This window comes from Chionomys nivalis, chromosome 17, assembly GCF_950005125.1.
Source record: "Chionomys nivalis chromosome 17, mChiNiv1.1, whole genome shotgun sequence".
In the NCBI taxonomy this organism is placed as follows: domain Eukaryota; kingdom Metazoa; phylum Chordata; class Mammalia; order Rodentia; family Cricetidae; genus Chionomys; species Chionomys nivalis.
The window spans coordinates 57,632,525-57,651,211 of NC_080102.1; the positions used below are offsets into that span (position 1 = coordinate 57,632,525).

Sequence of the window (18,687 nt, forward strand, 5' to 3'; positions counted from 1 at the left end):
TTCTTAAAGACACAGGCTCACATCTGCCATGCTCCCTGCTGTAGTTAGTCCCTAGCTTGTGCAAGCCTGTGGGCATGGGGCTCACAGTTTCTTTTATATACAGTGTTCTCTTATGAAAAGCATGTGTTCTTCTTGGGCATGCCCAGCACTGGAGAGGGGAGGCAGAGGCAGGATGACCAGGACCCTGATGACAGGCCTCAGGCAGGGCTTCCTCCCTGCATGTCTCCGCTCTCTGCCTTCGCATCCTGTGTAAGGGATCGGTACAGGTGTGTGGGAGGGTTTGGCATTCAGACCTGCTGAAGACCTGGAAGTACCTGGGCATGGTGCCCACAAGGGATTAGTGAGGAGCTGGTAACAGTGGCCTTGTCCCTTCCAGAATACCTGAAGGAGAGGCTGGAGCAGTACGTCCAACAGCTGCAAATCGTGAGGGTGGTGCGGCAGCCGGAGCGGAAAGGCCTCATTACAGCCCGGCTGCTGGGAGCGAGCGTGGCGCAGGCTGAGGTGCTCACCTTCCTGGATGCCCACTGTGAGTAACAGATGCCTGCCCGGCGGAGGTCTAGCTACCTGCCCTTCACCACTGGCAGATGAGGAAGGGCTGAGGCTGTCCTGTCCTGTTTCAGAAGTAAAGAAGCTTGGTGCTCTTCCATTTTTGCCCCTTCCTCACACTGACTCCAGGCATGGTTCTTGAGAGAGCATAACCATGAGGCTTGGTGACTCAGGACAGCTGGCAGTGACTCCGATGGGCATTTACCCTTCCCTTGTGTGGGCCTAATAGAAACCCTTCCCTTGTGTGGACCCAAGAGAAGCCCCTGACCCCAGTAGGAACACTCCTGTGTGGGATTTTTCTATAGGGCTATGTGGAGTTTAAAAGGCCTCCCCCTTGATTTTTCCTGAAAGAACAATAGAAACCAGAAAACTCTAGACTGGTACCAGGAGCCCAAGTTCCCACCTGGCTCAGCCTCAGTTCCCTGACTTACCTAACAAGATATCATTACAATAAAGTAAAATAGGGGCCCAAAATGGCTCAGAGGTTAAAAACACTTGCAGAGAACCAGGGTTTTAATCCCAGCACCCACATAGTGGCTCACAACCATCCATAATTCCAGTTCTAGGCAATCGAATCCCTTTTTCTGACCTTGCAGGTACAAGGCACACATATGGTACACAGATATACAAGCAGACAGAACCCTCAGATACATAAAGTAAAATAAATAGATCTAAAAAATAAAGTAATGTAGAACCTATGTTCATTTAAAGTCAAAACTGTCTAGGTGTGGTGACATGTGCCTGTTATCTCAGCATTTGGTGGCAGAGGCAGGGGGATCACTGCAAGTTTGAGGCCAGTCCACTTAGTGCTCAGTATAGTGAGTCTGAGTCAGTGGAGAGTCTCAGGAGGAGAGAGAAGAAAGAAAGAAAGAAGATCTCACAACCTGGGGGAGAGCAGCTCCACAGTAAGAGCTGGGCGTTGACATGCGCATGCCCTGGAGGACAGAGAGCCATTGGGGGAGGGGGGTAGAAACCCTGAGGACATGGGCTTCGGGTCTGTAGGAGTTCGCATCTGATTTATGCTGACCAGGTTGCTCCCCCAAAAACCTACCGTCCCCCTTGCAAAGCCACATCCACCTTTCAGGGGGTGGAGGAAGAGGCTTCAGGGATTCTATGTGTGTGTGTGTACCCCCCCACCCCCCGCCCGCCCTGGGCCTCCTCTGAGGGTAGAGGGTTCATCTATGGCTGGGCCCCTGACCTCCACCTTCTGGTCTGGGTCTGCAGGTGAGTGCTTCCACGGCTGGCTGGAGCCCCTCCTGGCTCGAATCGCTGAAGATAAGACAGTGGTGGTGAGCCCAGACATCGTCACCATCGACCTTAACACTTTCCGGTTCTCCAGACCTTCACAGAAAGGCAAAGCCCACAGCCGTGGCAACTTTGACTGGAGCCTAACCTTCGGCTGGGAATTGCTTCCTGAACACGAGAAACAGAGGCGCAAGGATGAGACCTACCCCATCAAGTAAGAACTGCACCCTGCTGAGCCCCCACCCTGGCCTCTGCCCACTCAGCTCCAGGGACCTGTACCATCCCACACCAACATCCGCTAGGTGCTTTATCAAGCCACAGTCCCCGTGAGGTAGGTCCTTTAGTTAGCCTGTTTTACAAGTGAGACTGTGAAGCCAAGGCGGTAAGCAGCTAACTTCAGATCCGCAGCTAGCACAGGATAGACGACCTGCATACCCAGCATGGACTCTACCGCCTCACACCATGATAGCTTGCTCCTGCTTACTACTGGCCGTCTGCCAGCCTGTGCACCTCCACCTCACTCTTTGCTCCTATATCTAGGAGGCCAGGGCCTCTGCTTGCAGAGCAGGTGAGGGACGCTGTGTGGTCATTGCTGAACAATCATTGCAATAGGTAGCTGTGGCATGGGCTCCCAGGCTACTGTCTCGGGAAAGACTCAGAGAAAGGAAACAGGTGCTGGACCCAGTGGTGCATGCTTGTACTCTGTCTTAGTCAGGGTTGCTATTGCTGCAATGAAATACCAAGTCCAAAAACAAGGCGGAGAGGAAAGAATTTATGTGGCTTATGCTTCTACACCCTAGGACATCATAGAAGGAAACCAGGGCGGGATCGCAGAGCAGGAACCTGGAGGCAGGAGCTGATGCAGAGACCATGGAGGGGTGCTGTTTACTGGCTTGCTTCACATAGCTTGCCCAGCTTTCTTTCTTATAGAACCCGGGCCCACCAGCCCAGGGATGGTACTCCCCAAAATGGACTGTACCCCAATGGCCCTCCTCCATTATTCACGAACTAAGAAAATGCCCTAGGCGCACCATCAGTTTGATGTTATGGAGGCATTTCCCAATTGCAGTTTCCCCTTTCAGAGCATGTTAGCTCAAACTATCCAGCACGTAATCCGAGCCCCTCGGGATGCTGAGACAAGAGGATCACAAATTCAAGGACTGTCTGGGTTACAGTGTGTTCAGGGCCAGCCTGGGAAATCCAAGGAGACTTCTGAAAGCTAGAAAGTCTGAGGTGCTGTGACGTGTGTCAGCGCTCAGTGGGAGAACTCTTGCCCAGCTCGTACAGAGGCCTAGGTTCAGTCTGAAGCAGGGCAGGGTGGGGAGAGGGAAAAGGAGCAACACAGGCTGTGTGCATCAGTTTGAGGTTTCAGCTGCCATGCACTTTTCATTAATGAGACACATCAGAACTGTCTAACTCCGCCAGCCACCACAGAGAGCCTACTGGTGTTCTTTTATTGGGGGGGGGGTAGATTTGGGTTTTTTTATAGTTGCTTCAAAGTGTGAAAATCAAACTGATCCTGGCCGTGCACATCTGAAACCCCACCTTCAGAAGGGAAAACAATACCAGAAGTTCAAGTTATCCTTGGCTAGCCAGCTCAGGCCTGCCTTGAAGAGAGTCTATGAAAAAAGAGTAAAAACCATGTTTTACCATAGAGCACTAATTCTCAACCTGCCTAAAGCTGCAACCCTTTAACACAGTTTCTCATGTCGTGGTGACCCAACCATAGCATTCTTTTTGTTACCACTTCACAACTGTAATTATGCTACTGTTATGAATTGCGATGTAAATATCTAATATGCCATCCCAAAGGGGTCATGATCCGCAGGTTGGGAACCACAGCCATAGTCTTCTGACAGCAAGCAGGCTAGGTAGCTGACAGCTAATGTGCTTAAAGCCTACAGAGGCTTTCCTCTCGCTCCCTGCCTGCCCAGCCTCTACAGACTGCAGGACGTTTGTTTCTTTTTATGATGTGTGTGTGCACGTGTGCATGCATGTGCACATGTTTTTGCATGTGTTGTGGGCACATGAGCAGGTGGGTACTTCTGCTTGTGTGTTCATGTTTCCAAGGATGGTGTTGGGACTCATCCTTAAGTGACCTTCCACCTCGTTCATTGAGGCACTGTCTCCCGGTTAAACCTAGGACTCACCAACACAGCTGGGATGGCTAGCCAGCCTGCCCTGGGGTCCTGTCTCTGAGACCGAGTAGCAGGCAGGTTGTCATGTCCACCTGGATTACCCAGGGATTCAGGATCTGAACTCAGGCCCTCACACTTGCGTAGCGCCTTCACTGCTGAGCCATCTAAGCCGTGTTCTCCTGCCCAGATTATTACGGATTTTAGGCTAGCCTGAGCCACAAAGTTCCAGGAAAGCCTGCACTATAGAGTAAGACCTCTCATCTTGAGAAACAAAAAAAAAAAAAAAAACAAAAAGAAGAGGGGAAAGAGAAGACAGAGGAAGAAATCTACACTCCCTGCTGACTCTGTTTGTCTCATAGGAGCCTTTGTTTGGCATGTATAACAACAAACCCTCACTCCACCCAGGCCAGGACCAGGCACACAGCAGCACGGGCAGGGCACCTGGCCCCCACCCCTCACTAACGTCCTAGCTCAACGGCCTTTGTAAGACCGTCCAGCGGGAGAACAAAGCTCCAGTGTTTGAGGAGTGAATGTGCATTGGGTTCAGGTGCCCTGGCAGCACACATGGCTTGCTAAAAACACTTCCTACGGTGGTCCTTCAACACTGGTAACTCATCCTCGTTCTCACAGAGATGCCTGAGAGGAGAGTTAAGGGACACGGGGTCCCAGGAAGCAGGCCAGGATATACATGCATTTTCTAGAGGCTACCTGTTGAGATGAGTCTACAGTGGTGTTTCTGTGGCCTTTATCCTCATGGCCAGTTTGTCAGCGATTCCCCCAGTCTGGGCACCTCTCAGGTATCCTCAGGAGCAGGTCCACCTCAGCGCTTCATCTGGAGCTCTCAGGCTCTCGGAGCTGCCTGGGGCTACTTGGGCTGCCACGGGACCCTTTAAAGACAGAAGGAGTGACAGGAACCCAGTCCGAGCATGACGGCTTCTCAACTGAAATTCCTCCTAGAAAGTGAATGTGGCATCGGGGAGACAAGAGCAGGACCAGGGAATCCCCCACTTCCCCAGACTCCTGTGATGTCTCCTTGCTACACTGACCCAGTCTTTACTTGGATCTGTGCCTCCCTGCCTTCATTTGAAGGCATGGTACATGTGCCTCTCCCTGCCTCTGCCTCTCCAGATCCCCGACATTTGCTGGTGGCCTCTTCTCCATCTCCAAGGCCTACTTTGAGCACATCGGAACCTATGACAGCCAGATGGAGATCTGGGGAGGGGAGAATGTGGAAATGTCCTTCCGGGTGAGAATGGAGAGAGCTTCGAAGGGGAAGGGGTGGGGGATGACAAGCAAACCTCAACATGGAGCGGGAGGGGGGGGGAGGATGACAAGCTGTCTATCAGGCATTGGTACCTTTGAGGATATCATGTTGGAATGGACTTGAAAGGGTATCTGCTTCCTGCCCTGGCTCCCGGCGAGGGCAGTAGGACTCTGGAGCTGAGACCGATAGCTTGAACTAAATCCCAGGGAAGAACTTCTAAGAGGGAAGGGATTGCGGGAGCAGTAAGGATTGAACTCGGGTATTGGCTTTTTTATGAAGGATGTGGAAAATGGTCTCAGTGATGGTGAGAATGAGTCAGGAGCCAGTTTACCCCTCCATTTGTAAAAATCAGGCTCCTCTCCCCATGTCAAAGGACACCTGCCCTGGGGGCCTTTGGGCTTTCAGCAAGCTCTTCCTAAGAGAGAGGAGAGGTGGTACCTGGTTCTGATGGAGGCAGAACTCTGAGGAATTCTGAGAATGAGGCAAATCCAGACAGGTTAGGAAGGATTGCCTCTGAAACCCGCCAGTGAGAAAGTAATTAGTAGGAAAATGAGCTCATTAATGGAGTCATCTCGGTACCTGGCGTATATCAGGAACATAATTGCCTTCTGATGTTCCTGTAGCTGTGGCTGTGGATTTCTCTTGCTGCTATATATAAATTAATAGCAGGTGCCTCCCAAAACAAGACCAAAGAGCCCAGTGGGAGAGATGTCTCCAGCCAGCAGCTAGCACAGAGAAGGGCCACCAGCCAGTATCTGGTTCTCACTTTTGGTGAGCCTCTGACCCAGATCCAGGATCTCTCCTGGGAAGCTGGCATGCTCAAGGCCCAGTGGTCACGGGACACTGCCTGGTGCTCTGGTGTAGGGGAGGCCAGCTGTTCTGTAACCCCTGGGAAAGCGTCCGTGTCTCCAGATCAGAGAGCCAAGAGCCCAGAGCTGAGAGTAAGCCATAGCATAGAAGTAAGCGACCGTCTCTTCTCTGGCATGAGCCCTGGTGACTCAGGACTGCACACCACATCCACTAACCCAGAGCAAGCAGCACAGACAGCCTGGACATGGGTAGCTGCGCCATAGGGGGAAGCACACCAATGTCTCTTTCTTCAGGGGTGGAAAGGCAACACATGCAGCCATATCCTAGGTCCTGGGCTCTGGCGTTCTGGGGACTGAACAGAACTGCTTGGGGGGACTTGTCATCCAGCCTCCTGAAGGCCCCACCCTGTCTTCTTTCATGTCAGGTATGGCAGTGTGGAGGCCAGCTGGAGATCATCCCCTGCTCTGTGGTGGGCCACGTGTTCCGTACCAAGAGTCCCCATACCTTCCCCAAGGGCACCAGTGTCATTGCACGCAATCAGGTGCGCCTGGCTGAGGTCTGGATGGACAGCTATAAGAAGCTTTTCTACAGGAGAAATCTTCAGGCAGCAAAGATGGTGCAGGAGGTAAGATGTCTGGTGCCTGGTGAGGGAATCGTGGAATTCCAGGCCCCTGGACTGCTGTCCATTGGCAGGGCCATCCCATCTCTACCCCTCTGCCTCCCTTCATTCCTCAGAACTCTATAAGCTAGCCCCGTGAACACAGGGCTCCGAAGCTAGAGGGCTGGGGGAGCCTTGGTTGTGCCTCCATGGAGGGGAAGGAAAGGAAGGAAAGAGATAGGAAGGAGAACCCATCACTGGAGGAATGGCTCTGGCAGGCTGACGGGGGAGTCACAGGACATGAGGGAGTGTTGTGAGGTAATGAGGTCCCCGAGGTAAGACAAGAGGTCAGGTATTAGACGTGAGGCTGAGCCGGGAGCCATGATGAGCAGGGGAGAGTGGCGTCAGTGTTCCATGTTGTCTGGGCTGCTCAACCCAAACAGGAAGACCTGGGCTGTGTCACTCACCTTATAGGGGACTGACTTGGTTGACAGAATAATTTCGGTGACATTTCGGAGCGACTGCAGCTGAGGGAGCAGCTACACTGCCACAACTTTTCCTGGTACCTGCACAATGTCTACCCGGAGATGTTTGTCCCTGACCTGAACCCCACCTTCTATGGAGCCGTGAGTTAGCTTACCCACCACCATGGTACCCCAAAAGAAGTTAAGACCACGCAGCCCAGGAGCAGCCAAGCCGAGAGGATGGGAAGACAACTGGGGGCTTTCCTCGAATAGTTAAAATCCTGATAAAGGGGGCAATCCCTGAGGAGTGATTCTCAAGGACTGAGCCTGGGAGAATACCCAGGAAGGTGTGGTAACACGCATCGCTGGGCCCCATCCGCACTGTTTCCATCCAGATGTGAACAATCCCAGGTGATGGTGAGGGTAGCTCCTGTGTGCTAAAGACCTCTCAGGGTCTGGCATCCTAAGGGCCTGCTCATCTTTCCCTACAAAGGGCACCCAGCCCTGCCCTGCCCATCCTTGAGGCTCTTCTGCCACACCTTGCTATTAGCTCCAGGCATCTGGTTCATGCCCAGAGTGGAAAGGCCATTCCAGTCGTGCTCATGCCCAGCTGAGCTATCCTGCTTCCTCTCTGATCACCTTTGTGCAGATCAAGAATCTCGGCACCAACCAGTGTTTGGATGTGGGCGAGAACAACCGTGGAGGGAAGCCTCTCATCATGTATGTCTGCCACAACCTTGGCGGCAATCAGGTAGGTAAAACATGCTCACCACGGGTAGACCCGACAGGAGCCCATCTCTGAGGCACCTCCTCTTCCCACGGGCCCCCTTTCTCTATTCTGGATAGTCCTTTCCTGAGGCCTGCATCAGAGGCCAGGCGGAGGGAGGAGTCACCCCTGTGGCAGGAAGCAGCCAGGCTGAATGGGAAAGCATGATGCACACAGATGAAGCCGGCCACGGGGCTGGCATCATGCTGGGCACTAGAGGATGAGGGGACGCTGCCAACAGAGAGGGCTGTGGAGAGTTGGCGGGCATTCTCTTTCACCTATGCTCAGCTTTTATCCTTAATGCTCCCCTGGCCAGAAAATACCGCTCTGACTCCACCTCTAGTAGTGACCCCCAAACATCCACCTACTGACACCCTGGAGACGTCCCTATGCCCCAGTGCCCCAGCACATCCCTGAGGGTAACTCGTACACCTCTGCCTTGGTTTGTGTTCTGTTGCTGTGTTAAAACACCAGGAAAGGGTTTTTAGACACGGGGGCTCCCCATGTAGTCCCGGCACATGCTATGTAGACCAGGCTGGCCGCCTGCCTCTGCCTCCTGAGTGCTGGGATTAAAGGCGTGTGCCACCACTGGCTGAAGGTTTGTTTTTTGTTACGCTTCTACATCACAGTCTATCACTAAAGGGAGCAGGGCAGGAATGTGGAGACAGGAGGCCTTAGAGAACCAGTGATAACCGGCTTGCTCTCCAGGCTCCCGTTCATCCAGCTTCCTCCCCACCAGGACAGAGGAGCGCCACCTCCCACAGTGGGCTGGGCCTTCTCATTAACCAAAAAATGCCCTGCACCCTTGCCTATACTGGCCTTCATCGGGCCAATCTGATGGTGGCATTTTCTCAGTTGAGATTCTTCTTCCAGATGACCCTAGTTTGTTTCTAGATAACAAAACCAACCAGCATGCTCCTATCCCGTCCCTCAGATATCCGGTACCCAGATCTGGTTCACAAAATGTATTTAAAGCAGAACTGACGCAAGATGAAGGGGTAGCCGGAACTGACTGCAGAGACATGCAGATGCAAGCAAAGCCCTTTTAGGTGATCCATTGGTGAATATCTTTTATGTCAATGGTGATTTATTAGCCAACCTAGAACCAGCAGGTGACTGTGATGGCATATGCCATGGGCTGGATGGTACAATGCTCTAGTAGTTGGAAGGCTGGTCTTGAGTTTGAGACCAGCCTGGTCTACATGACAGAACTCTAAACCAGTCTTGGCTACAAAACAAGAATCCATGTCACACACACAAATGTAGGGCTAGTGTTCCAGCATATGACTGCATAGGTGGTACACATATGTATAAGGCTAAGGTGAATGTTAATTTATAGTTCAATTATAGTGCAAATAATTTATAGTTCTATGCACTGTCAATCCAGTATAACGTGTTGTGACAGCAATCACCGCAGTGACAGAAATCACTGAAAGTTGCAGCACATTCCCGCCTCCTCCCCCAGGAAGTCCTCTGGTTGGCACTGTCGGGCAAGTGGCTTTGGGAGGTAGCAAGGAAGCTGCCCACCTGCCCCAGAGAACATCTTTGTCTTGACTTCCAGTACTTTGAGTACACATCCCAGAGGGACCTTCGCCACAACATTGGGAAGCAACTGTGTCTACACGCCAGCGCTAGCACGCTGGGTCTCAGGAGCTGTCGGTTCACTGGCAAAAACAGCGAAGTGCCCAAGGACGAGGAGTGGGAGTTGACGCAGGTAAGTCAGTGGCCCAGAAAGCTCGGGACCGTGAGTCCAGAGCATCGTCTGCCCTCTCCTCCCTCATCTTCTTCATCTTCTGGGTGGAATGCACAGTGGCTGTGGAGTCGGTCCATGTCTGGTAATGTCTGGGGCCCTTCTGCCGTGGCGCATTTTAAGGCTGAATCCAAGCAGGTGAAGAGTCACTCATGGTACTCCCCTGCCTCGCATGCCAGGTGCTAAGCAATGCATAGGCATCGTCTCTCTTAATTGTTTAGGGGCTCTGTCCCAAAGGACAATGTCCGCATTTCCACCAAGTGGTCAGATGAAATTCAACAAACTTGTCTGGGCCAAGCTTCAGGCCTCCCTGAGTCTCTGGGAGTCCAGGGTCTGCCCCTCCCACCACACCGCATGAGGTGGGTGGTAGAGTCTCTGAGAGTCCAGGGTCTGTCCCTCCCTCCACACCGCATGAGGTAGGTGGTAGAGTCTCTGGGAGTCCAGGGGCATGAGGTGGGCGGTAGCCACTCTCATCACCAAGCCCGAGCTCTTATCACTTTGGTCAGCTGCTCAGAAATAAAGAACGGCCTAAACATGAAGCTAACAGAAAGGACAGAGCCAAAGTTTCTGCCAGAAACAGAAAAGGGGGGGAAGGCAGCTATGACCCCAAGTTTTTGAACCTGGCCACCCTGGAGAAAGGGAGGCCCTGAAAGGGTTGTTTTTTGTTTTTTTCGATCAGCCATGGTCTTACAGTTTTTAGTGACCGCCGTCAGGCTGCCGTGGTGCGTGAATCTTCGGGAAGGACCTGGCAGTGTCCTCTCTGTAGCTACCCAGTTTCCTCTGCCTTTTGTCAGCTGCGCTTGTCCCGGGGTCCCCAGGCTGACCCTCCACTGTGTTGCCTTTTAGGATCAGCTCATCAGAAACTCAGGATCAGGCACCTGCCTGATAACGCAGGACAAAAAGCCAGCCATGGCGCCCTGTAACCCCAGTGACCCCCGCCAGCTCTGGCTATTTGTCTAGGCCTGGGATCAACCCCAGTGCAAATTCAACAAGCCCCTCAGGACGTGGTGTCACCAAGCATCTGGATGGCTTCTCCCCGGCTCCTCTGGAGGCCCGAGAGATGGATTTCTAAGCCTGGTGGCCATCAAGGCAAGACCTTCTTCTTGCAACAACACTGGCTCCATTTTCTTTCCTCCAGTGGAAGAGACCAGCAGGTCACATACTTCTTGGCCCAAGGCCTTCCTCATCCTCTAGAGACAATGGCCTAAAGCAAGCTGAAAGTCCACCCTGCAGAGGGACTGGACGTGCAGAGACCACACTCCGTCGTTAGCACACCCTAGTTCCAAATCGTTCTGCCTTACACAGAGTGCCTTTATCCCACAGCGTTTGTGCAATTATCCATGGAAGAGACACGAGAGGAGCCCCCATTGTACCAAGAAGAAGGTTGAGACTGAGCTGGGATGTAGTTCAGGGAAAGGCCCTGGGAAACTCCCTAGCTCCCCAGAAAACAGGAGAGAAGGAAGGCAGGGAGAGGAGAGCAGAAACAGAGTCGAGGCCCTTTCTGCAGTCACACACTTGGCAGGTGGCTCAAGCTGGGGCTAAGGCCCCATCTATGGTGCTGAACCAGGGCTCCATCCAGCACACAACACTAGACCATGTACTGCCAGCCTTGCTGGTTCTTGGCCCCCTCTGACCATTCTGGCTGGCTGGCCTCCAGAAAGTCAGTTAGCAAGATGGGAGACCACATTGAAAATCCTGGGCTGTTAGTGTTGAAAGAAGTTAATGGGCTCAGGCATCAGTGAGTCTCAAGGCTTACGGCCTTGGCCCCTTTGTTCTAACCCATATACAAGGAGATAAAAAGCAAGGGAAGAACTAGACACGAAGGTGCAGGCTTGTAGTCTTGGTACTTAGAGACTAACACATTTTCAATCCAAGGCCAGCCTGAGCTGCAGAGTTCAACCTTGTCTCGAAAGCAATAAAAAAACAGCATGGGAATCTGAGGGCAGCACCTCGCAGTCCCTAACTATGGTAGACCAAGTGTTTAATTTGTTTTTCAGTAGAAGCTAGATAGATGTTCTCCCAAGGCCACCTGGCAAGATATTTGGCAGCTCTGAGACCGAACCCCAGATAACACTAATCATAGTCCTAGCAAGTCTGAGGGAGGAGGGACGGTGGACCGCGTGCAGAAGACTGAGGACGCCCGCCACCAGCTGTCCTTGTTCAAGCGCCCAGTGTGGAGCTGACGTGAGAATACCAACCCTGCTACAATCAACTTGGACCCCACTGTTCTGCCTGGAAGAAAATAGAAACGTCCAGCGAGGCTTTGGAGGGCGTCAGTAGCAAGTTGTCACCACACGAGGGGGCTGTGGGCTCACAGCTGCCTCATTGTCCATGTGACTGCACTTGGCAGGAAGTCTCCTGCTTTCCCCGGGAGAGTCAGGGTGGTCTAGCCAAAGGAAGTGGAACTGGTCAAGCTATGATCCAGGGTGGGGGAAGGGAAGAAAGACGTGTGGACCCAGCGGAAATAAAGGTTTCATGGTATTGGTAGAGGACGTTGTATTGGGCCCCACTCTCTCTGTTCTGGCTGAAACGGATTGGGAAGCACTACACTGTCCTAGCGCAGCCACCGTCACTTAGCTGCAAGCATCCTCTAGCCAGTGACGTAGCTGTGTGTACACAGTGTGTAGCTGTGAGATGGGCCCTTCCCCATGGACTCCCACTCTAAATGTCAGCAAAACCCAGGATGTGCTAGTAAAGGAGTCGGGAAGGGCCTCGTCCAGTGACAGCTGACCCCGTCGAAGGAAGGACATGTCACACGCAGCTCCTCAGCATGAGCCAAACCACGAGAAGGTCGGAGGGGCCTGGGAAACAAAGACAGTAGGTTGAGGTGGTGATAGGAATAGAAGCTAGAAGGTGACTTTGGCTCGTCCCAAGGCAGAGGCAGTCTGGTCTACATAGCAAGTTTCAGGCCGGCCAGGGCTACATAGTGAGATCCTGTCTCAAAATAGAAAGAGGGGCCGGGTGGTGGTGGCGCACGCCTTTAATCCCAGCACTCGGGAGGCAGAGGCAGGCGGATCTCTGTGAGTTTGAGGCCAGCCTGGTCTACAAGAGCTAGTTCCAGGACAGGAACCAAAAGCTATGGAGAAACCCTGTCTCGAAAAATTTTTAAAAAAAAAGAAAAAGAAAAAAGAAAAGAAAGAGGGGAAGCAGGGTGGTGGTGGGCATGCCTTTAATCCCAGCACTTGTGAGGCAGAAGCAAGCAGGTCTCTGTGAGTTCAAGGCCAACCTGGTCTACAGAGCAAGTTCCAGGACGAAGGGAAAGGAAAGAAAAGGAAAAGAAAAGGAAGGAAGGAAGGAAGGAAGGAAGGAAGGAAGGAAGGAAGGAAGGAAGGAAGGAAGGGGATGGCTGGGCGGTTAAGAGCACTGACTGCTCTTCCAGAGGACCTAAGTTCAATTCCCAGCACCCACATGGCAGCTCATAAGTGTCCGTAAATCCAGTTCCTGGGCATCTGACACCTTCCCATCATTGCACATAAAATAAAGTTAAATAAATTATGATTTTTTTTTAAAGAAAGAAAGAGAAAAGGAAAAGAAAAGAAAGGGGGGAAATGAAGAGATGGTTTAGTGGTTAGGGATTCTGCTCATCCATGGGACCTGGGTTCAATTCCCCACAGTCACAGAGTGACATCAGCTCCACACAGTGTGTAATTCCAGTTCTGGGAGACTCTGAGCATACCAGCCACATGCGTGATACACAGACATACATACAGCAAAACACTCATACCCATAGAAATTTTTAAGTTTTAATTTGTAAAAAGAAAAAAAGAAAAATTTAAGAGCTGGGTAGAGTTTGGTCAGTAGCATGGGCCTGGCATGCACAAGGTAAAGTGGACATGATAGATAGCACAAGCCAGTAATTCCAGCATTCAGGAGACAGACGCAAGATGAGACATTCACATCATCAATTACATGGAGAGTTGGAGGCTAACCTGGGCTACAATGACAGCAATAATGTTCGAATCACATGGACATGAAGGTGACCATTCTGGCTCCTTTCATTTCTTCAGATCTTAAACTGAAACACTTCGTGGGTCCCTAAATGCATTCTGGACCCTGTGAATGAATGAATGAATGAATGAATGAAATTTATGCCCTGGCAATGCTGAAGCATGCGTGGGCAGCCCGTATATGGTGATTCTGTTGAACTTGTCCATATTGGGTTTCATGGTCTAAATTGACGAGGGCAACTGACCAGGTCTCTTCCTCAAGGGGGAAGATCTCATTACAGATGGCTGTGAGCCACCATGTGGTTGCTGGGAATTGAACTCAGGACCTTTGGAAGAGCAGGCAGTGCTCTTAATGCACACCATTAAGAGAGGCAGGAGGATCAAGAATTCAAGGCCTGACTGGGCTTCAAGCACTGTGGCTCCTGGCTAAATCTGCCCCTACGAGAGGGGGTTGAGCTGGAGCTGAGAAAAGGTCAGGGAACTCACAGGAAACGAAAGCTGCCCTCCTACCCCGGAACAGGCCCAGGTTAGGGGAGGGGCATATACGGCCAGAGTGTTGAAAAGGCTAAGGCTGGCTGCCTCACTGACCTTGCCCAACACAACATCATCCTTAAAACCCACCCAAGACTATTCTCAGGCCTACCAAGGGTCCTACCTTCTCCAGCCCGCTGCTGCCCCAACATAACCACTTTCTGACGCTTTAATTTTGAGACAGGGTCTCAAATAGCCCAGTCTGGCCTCAAACTCTGACTCACTCTGCAGCAGAGGATGATCTTAAAATTCTGCCCTCCTGCCTCCACCTCCTAAGCGCCGGGGTCCTAAGCCTGCACCATCATGCCTAGCTATATTTGCTTGCTTTCTCCTTCCTTCCTTCCTTCCTTCCTTCCTCCTTCCTTACTTTCTCTTATTGTTTTGACAGAACCTCACTTAATGTAGCCCCAGGTTCCTGTGTTGCTGTTTTGATAGAATCTCATTTACATAGCCCTATTTATCTGAAACTTGGTCACAAACTCAGAGAGATCTACCTGCCCCTACCTCCTGAGTTCTCAGATTAAAGACGCGTGCCGCCACCACGCATGGCCATATATATTCTTTAGAAGTGATACCTGTCTACAGCACGAAGCATAGATTTCCCTATTTTCCGTGCATGTGCATAGAGTAGACGTGATCACGTTCATAACTGGCTTCCTTCGCTTGACATGCCGGCAGCATCTTCTCATATCAGTCTAACTCATTCCTTTGAGAGTTGTGCCATATTGCTGCTTATGAACCCAGCACTGAGGCAGGGGAATTACAAGGTAGAAGCTAACCTGAGCTACATAGCAAAACTCTGTCTCAAAAAATAACAAAAGAGTCGCTGCTGGCCCAGGCTGTGCCGGGAGACAGCATCTATAGCATGATTAATAAAAAACCCAGAGACAGATATTGGGGCTCAACATGAAGGTCAGAAAAGCAAAACAGCCAGCCACTGACTCTTACCTCTACCTCAGTCCAAAATGGTGATGGTGACCCTGCCTCCAGGAATCTCAGAATGAGACAGTGTCTGAGAGCTGTCTCTTCCCATTTTATATTCCTCTGTAGTGCTGGGATTAAAGGTGTGCACCACTACTGCCTGGTTTCTATGGCAACTAGTGTGGCTACTGGGATTAAAGATATGTGTCACCACTGCCTGGTCAGTAAAACATCAGTGCAGCTGCTTTACTCTCTGATCTTCAGGCAAGCTTCATTTATTAAAATACAAATGGAACATCACTACAAGCTTCACCACCCACCACGAGTTGTAGCGACAGTAGAGGCCTCCAGCAGCTACCCAACCATCAGAGCCTCAGCCTCAGTCCCACCTACACCAAGGCCGTAATCACCAGAGATGCACCTGAGGGCTGACCACCAGCACTGTGGCCCTGCCTGCACCAGAAGGAGTGCTCGAGGGAGCCACAACCCAGCCACACCAATTGAAGGAGGAGGGACCCTCCCTGAAGCACAGGCCGACTGGGAGAAGAGATGGGTACAAGATAAGAACACACTAAGCAACACAAAGAGCAATACCACCAGAGACAAGTGGGTCTTGGTGAGAATACCTGAACACCCAATGCAGATGAAGCAGAAGAAAACAATACTAAAAATAGTTTTATAAAGATGATTGAGACCCTTAAAAAGGAAATGAAAAAGTCCCTTAAGGAAATGGAATAAAATACAAACAAAAAATTGGAAGAGATAACAAATCCCTTAAGGAAAACCAAGTGAAAACAATCAAACAGGTGAATGAAATGGTTCAAGACTTAAAAACTGAAATAGAGGCAATAAAGAAAACACAAACCAAGGGAAATCTGGAAATGGAAAATCTGTGTAAACAATCAGATGCAAACATAACCAATAGAACACAAGAGATGAAAGAGAGACTCTCAGGAGTTAAAGATACGGTAGAGGAAATTGATGCATTGGTCAAAGAAAATATTAAATCCAACAAATTCTTAACACAAAATATCCAAGGAAATCTGGGACACTGTAGTGGCATTTCAATTGTATTTTAATAAATAAAGCTTGCCTGAAGATCTAAAAGTAAAACAGCCCCATTGGTCAGCCATACAGACCAGGTTATAGTAACACACACCTTTAATTCCAGTAGCCATAATGACAGACACTTTTAATCCCAGTAGTCACACTGGTTGCCATAGAAACTGAGCAGTGCATGCCTTTAATCATGGTCGTGCATGCCGTTAGTCCCAGTCCTAAAGAAGATTATAAAACATGAGGAAACAGCTCTCAAAAACACAGTCTTATTCTGAGATTCTGGGAGGCAGGATTGCCATTTCAGACTGAGGTCGAGGTAAGAGCCAGTGACTGGCTGTTTTGCCAGATAGGAGGACCAAAGAAACTGAATTGAAGACCCAAATATTAATCCACACACTTATGAACACCTGATTTTTGACAAAGAAGCAAAAAATATAAAATGGAGAAGAGAAAGCATATTTAACAAATGGTGCTGGCATAACTGAATATCAACAAGAAGAAAATGAAAATAGGTCCATCCAATGGAATCGAATCAAAGACCTGGATATTAATCCACACTCCTTCAAACACCTAATTTTTGACAAAGAAGCAAAAAATATCAAATGGGAAAAAAAAGCATATATAGCAAATGATGCTGGCATAACTGGATATCAACATGTAGAAGAATGAAAATAAATCCATATCTATCACCATGAACAAAACTCAAGTCCAAATGGATCAATGACCTCAACATAAAACCAACCACACTGAACATCATAGAAGAGAAAGTAGGAAGTAGCCTTGAATCCGTTGGCACAGGAGGCCACTTCCTAAATATATCCCCAGTAGCACAGACACCGAGGGAAACAATTAATAAATGGTACCTCCTGAAACTGAAAATCTTCTGTAAAGCAAAGGACATGGTCAACAAGACAAAATGACAGCCTACAGAATGGGAAAAGATCTTCACCAACCCCACATCAGACAAAAAGGTCTGATCTCCAAAATATACAAAGAACTCAAGAAATTGGTCATCAAAAAAGAACAAATAATCCAATAAAAAAAAATGGAGTACAGACCTAAAAAGAGAGCTCTCAACAGAGGAATCTAAAATGGCTGAAAGACACTTAAGAAAAAGCTCAACATCCTTAGTCATCAGAGAAATGCAAGTCAAAACAACTCTGAGATCCATCTTACACCTATAAAAATGACCAAGATCAAAAACACTGATGATAACTTATCCTGGAGAGGTTGTGGGGTAAAGGGAACACTTCTGCATTGCTAGTGGGAATGCAAGTTGGTACAACCCCTTTGGATGTCAGTGTGGCAATTTCTCAGAAAATTAGGAAACAACCTTCCTCAAAACCAAGCAAAACCACATTTGGGTATATATCCAAAGGATGTTCAATTGTACCATAAAGACATGTGCTTAACTATGTTCATAGCAGCTTTGTCATAGACAGAACCTGGAAACAACCTAAATGCTCCTTGACAGAAGAATGGATAAGGAAAATGTGATACATTTACACAATGGAGTACTACACAACAGAAAAAAATAATGACATCTTAAAATTTGCAGGCAAATGGATGAAGCTAGAAAACATCATTTTAAGTGAGGTAACCCAGACCCAGAAAGACAATTATCACATGTACTCACTCATAAGTAGTTTTTAAACATAAAGCAAAGAAAAACCAGCCTACAAGTCACAATCCCAGAGAACCTAGACAACAATGAGGACCCTAAGAGAGACTTACATAGATCTTACATAGACTTACATGGAACATAGAAAAAGACAAGCCCTCCTGAGTAAATTTGGAGCATGGGGACCTTAGGAGAGGGCTAAAGGGGAGGGGAGAGGCAGGGAGGGGAGGAGAAAAATTGTATAGCTCAATAAAATCAATTTAAAAAACTAATTTTTACAAAGATGATTTACTCCTCTTGATGGATATTTGCTTCTCATTTCAGCTCCAAATGCTAAACAATTCTACAAATGAGGTCCTCATTGCATTACTGTTTTCTAACAAGGCATTTTTTTTAAATATCAGTAACCATACTTCGAGGGATTTTTAAGCAGGATTATTACCTAAAGGTCTCCATCAAACAATATCATGTAGAAATTACAGTACTTTACAGATTTGTTTCAAATTTTATATTTGCATTTAATGTTTTAAAGTGTTTTGATTTATTTCTGAAAAATGGATAAGGGAAACGTGGTGCATTTACACAATGGAGTACTACACAGCAGAAAAAATAATTAAAAAAGAAAAAAGAAGCACACCTCAGCTACAAAGACAGACATTACATCAGAGTAAAGGGTTGGAAAATATTTTCCAATCAATGGTCCTAAGAAACAAGCTGGTGTAGCTATCCTAATATCTAACAAAATATGCTTCAAACTAAAATTAGTCAAAAGAGATGAAGAAGGTTATTTTATATTCGTCACAGGAAAAATTCACCAAGATGAAGTCTCAATTCTGAACGTCTATGCCCCAAATAGAAGGGCACTGTCATATGTAAAAGAAACACTACTAAAGCTTAAATCATACATCAATCCCCATACACTAATAGTGGGAGACTTCAATACTCCACTGTCACCACTGGATAGGTCTGCCAGACAGAAAATTAACAGAGAAATGAAAGAACTAACATGTTATGGCTCAAATGGACT

The 18,687-nt window shown here is 49.1% G+C and overlaps 1 protein-coding gene across 2 annotated transcripts in view; it reads left to right on the forward strand.

Annotated features, from left to right (window-relative positions):
- The window catches only part of Galnt6 (polypeptide N-acetylgalactosaminyltransferase 6), a 39,362-nt gene extending 27,310 nt beyond the window's left edge, over window positions 1–12,052 (forward strand). For both annotated transcript variants that reach the window (XM_057792721.1, XM_057792722.1), the window contains 8 exons: window positions 377–526; window positions 1,771–2,005; window positions 5,058–5,175; window positions 6,428–6,628; window positions 7,096–7,227; window positions 7,715–7,816; window positions 9,393–9,545; window positions 10,428–12,052. In XM_057792721.1, the coding sequence (XP_057648704.1) occupies window positions 377–526; window positions 1,771–2,005; window positions 5,058–5,175; window positions 6,428–6,628; window positions 7,096–7,227; window positions 7,715–7,816; window positions 9,393–9,545; window positions 10,428–10,541 (1,205 nt within the window). In that variant the 3' untranslated portion in view covers window positions 10,542–12,052. The remainder of the gene's footprint in view (window positions 1–376; window positions 527–1,770; window positions 2,006–5,057; window positions 5,176–6,427; window positions 6,629–7,095; window positions 7,228–7,714; window positions 7,817–9,392; window positions 9,546–10,427) is intronic.
- The last annotated feature ends 6,635 nt before the right edge of the window (window positions 12,053–18,687 follow it).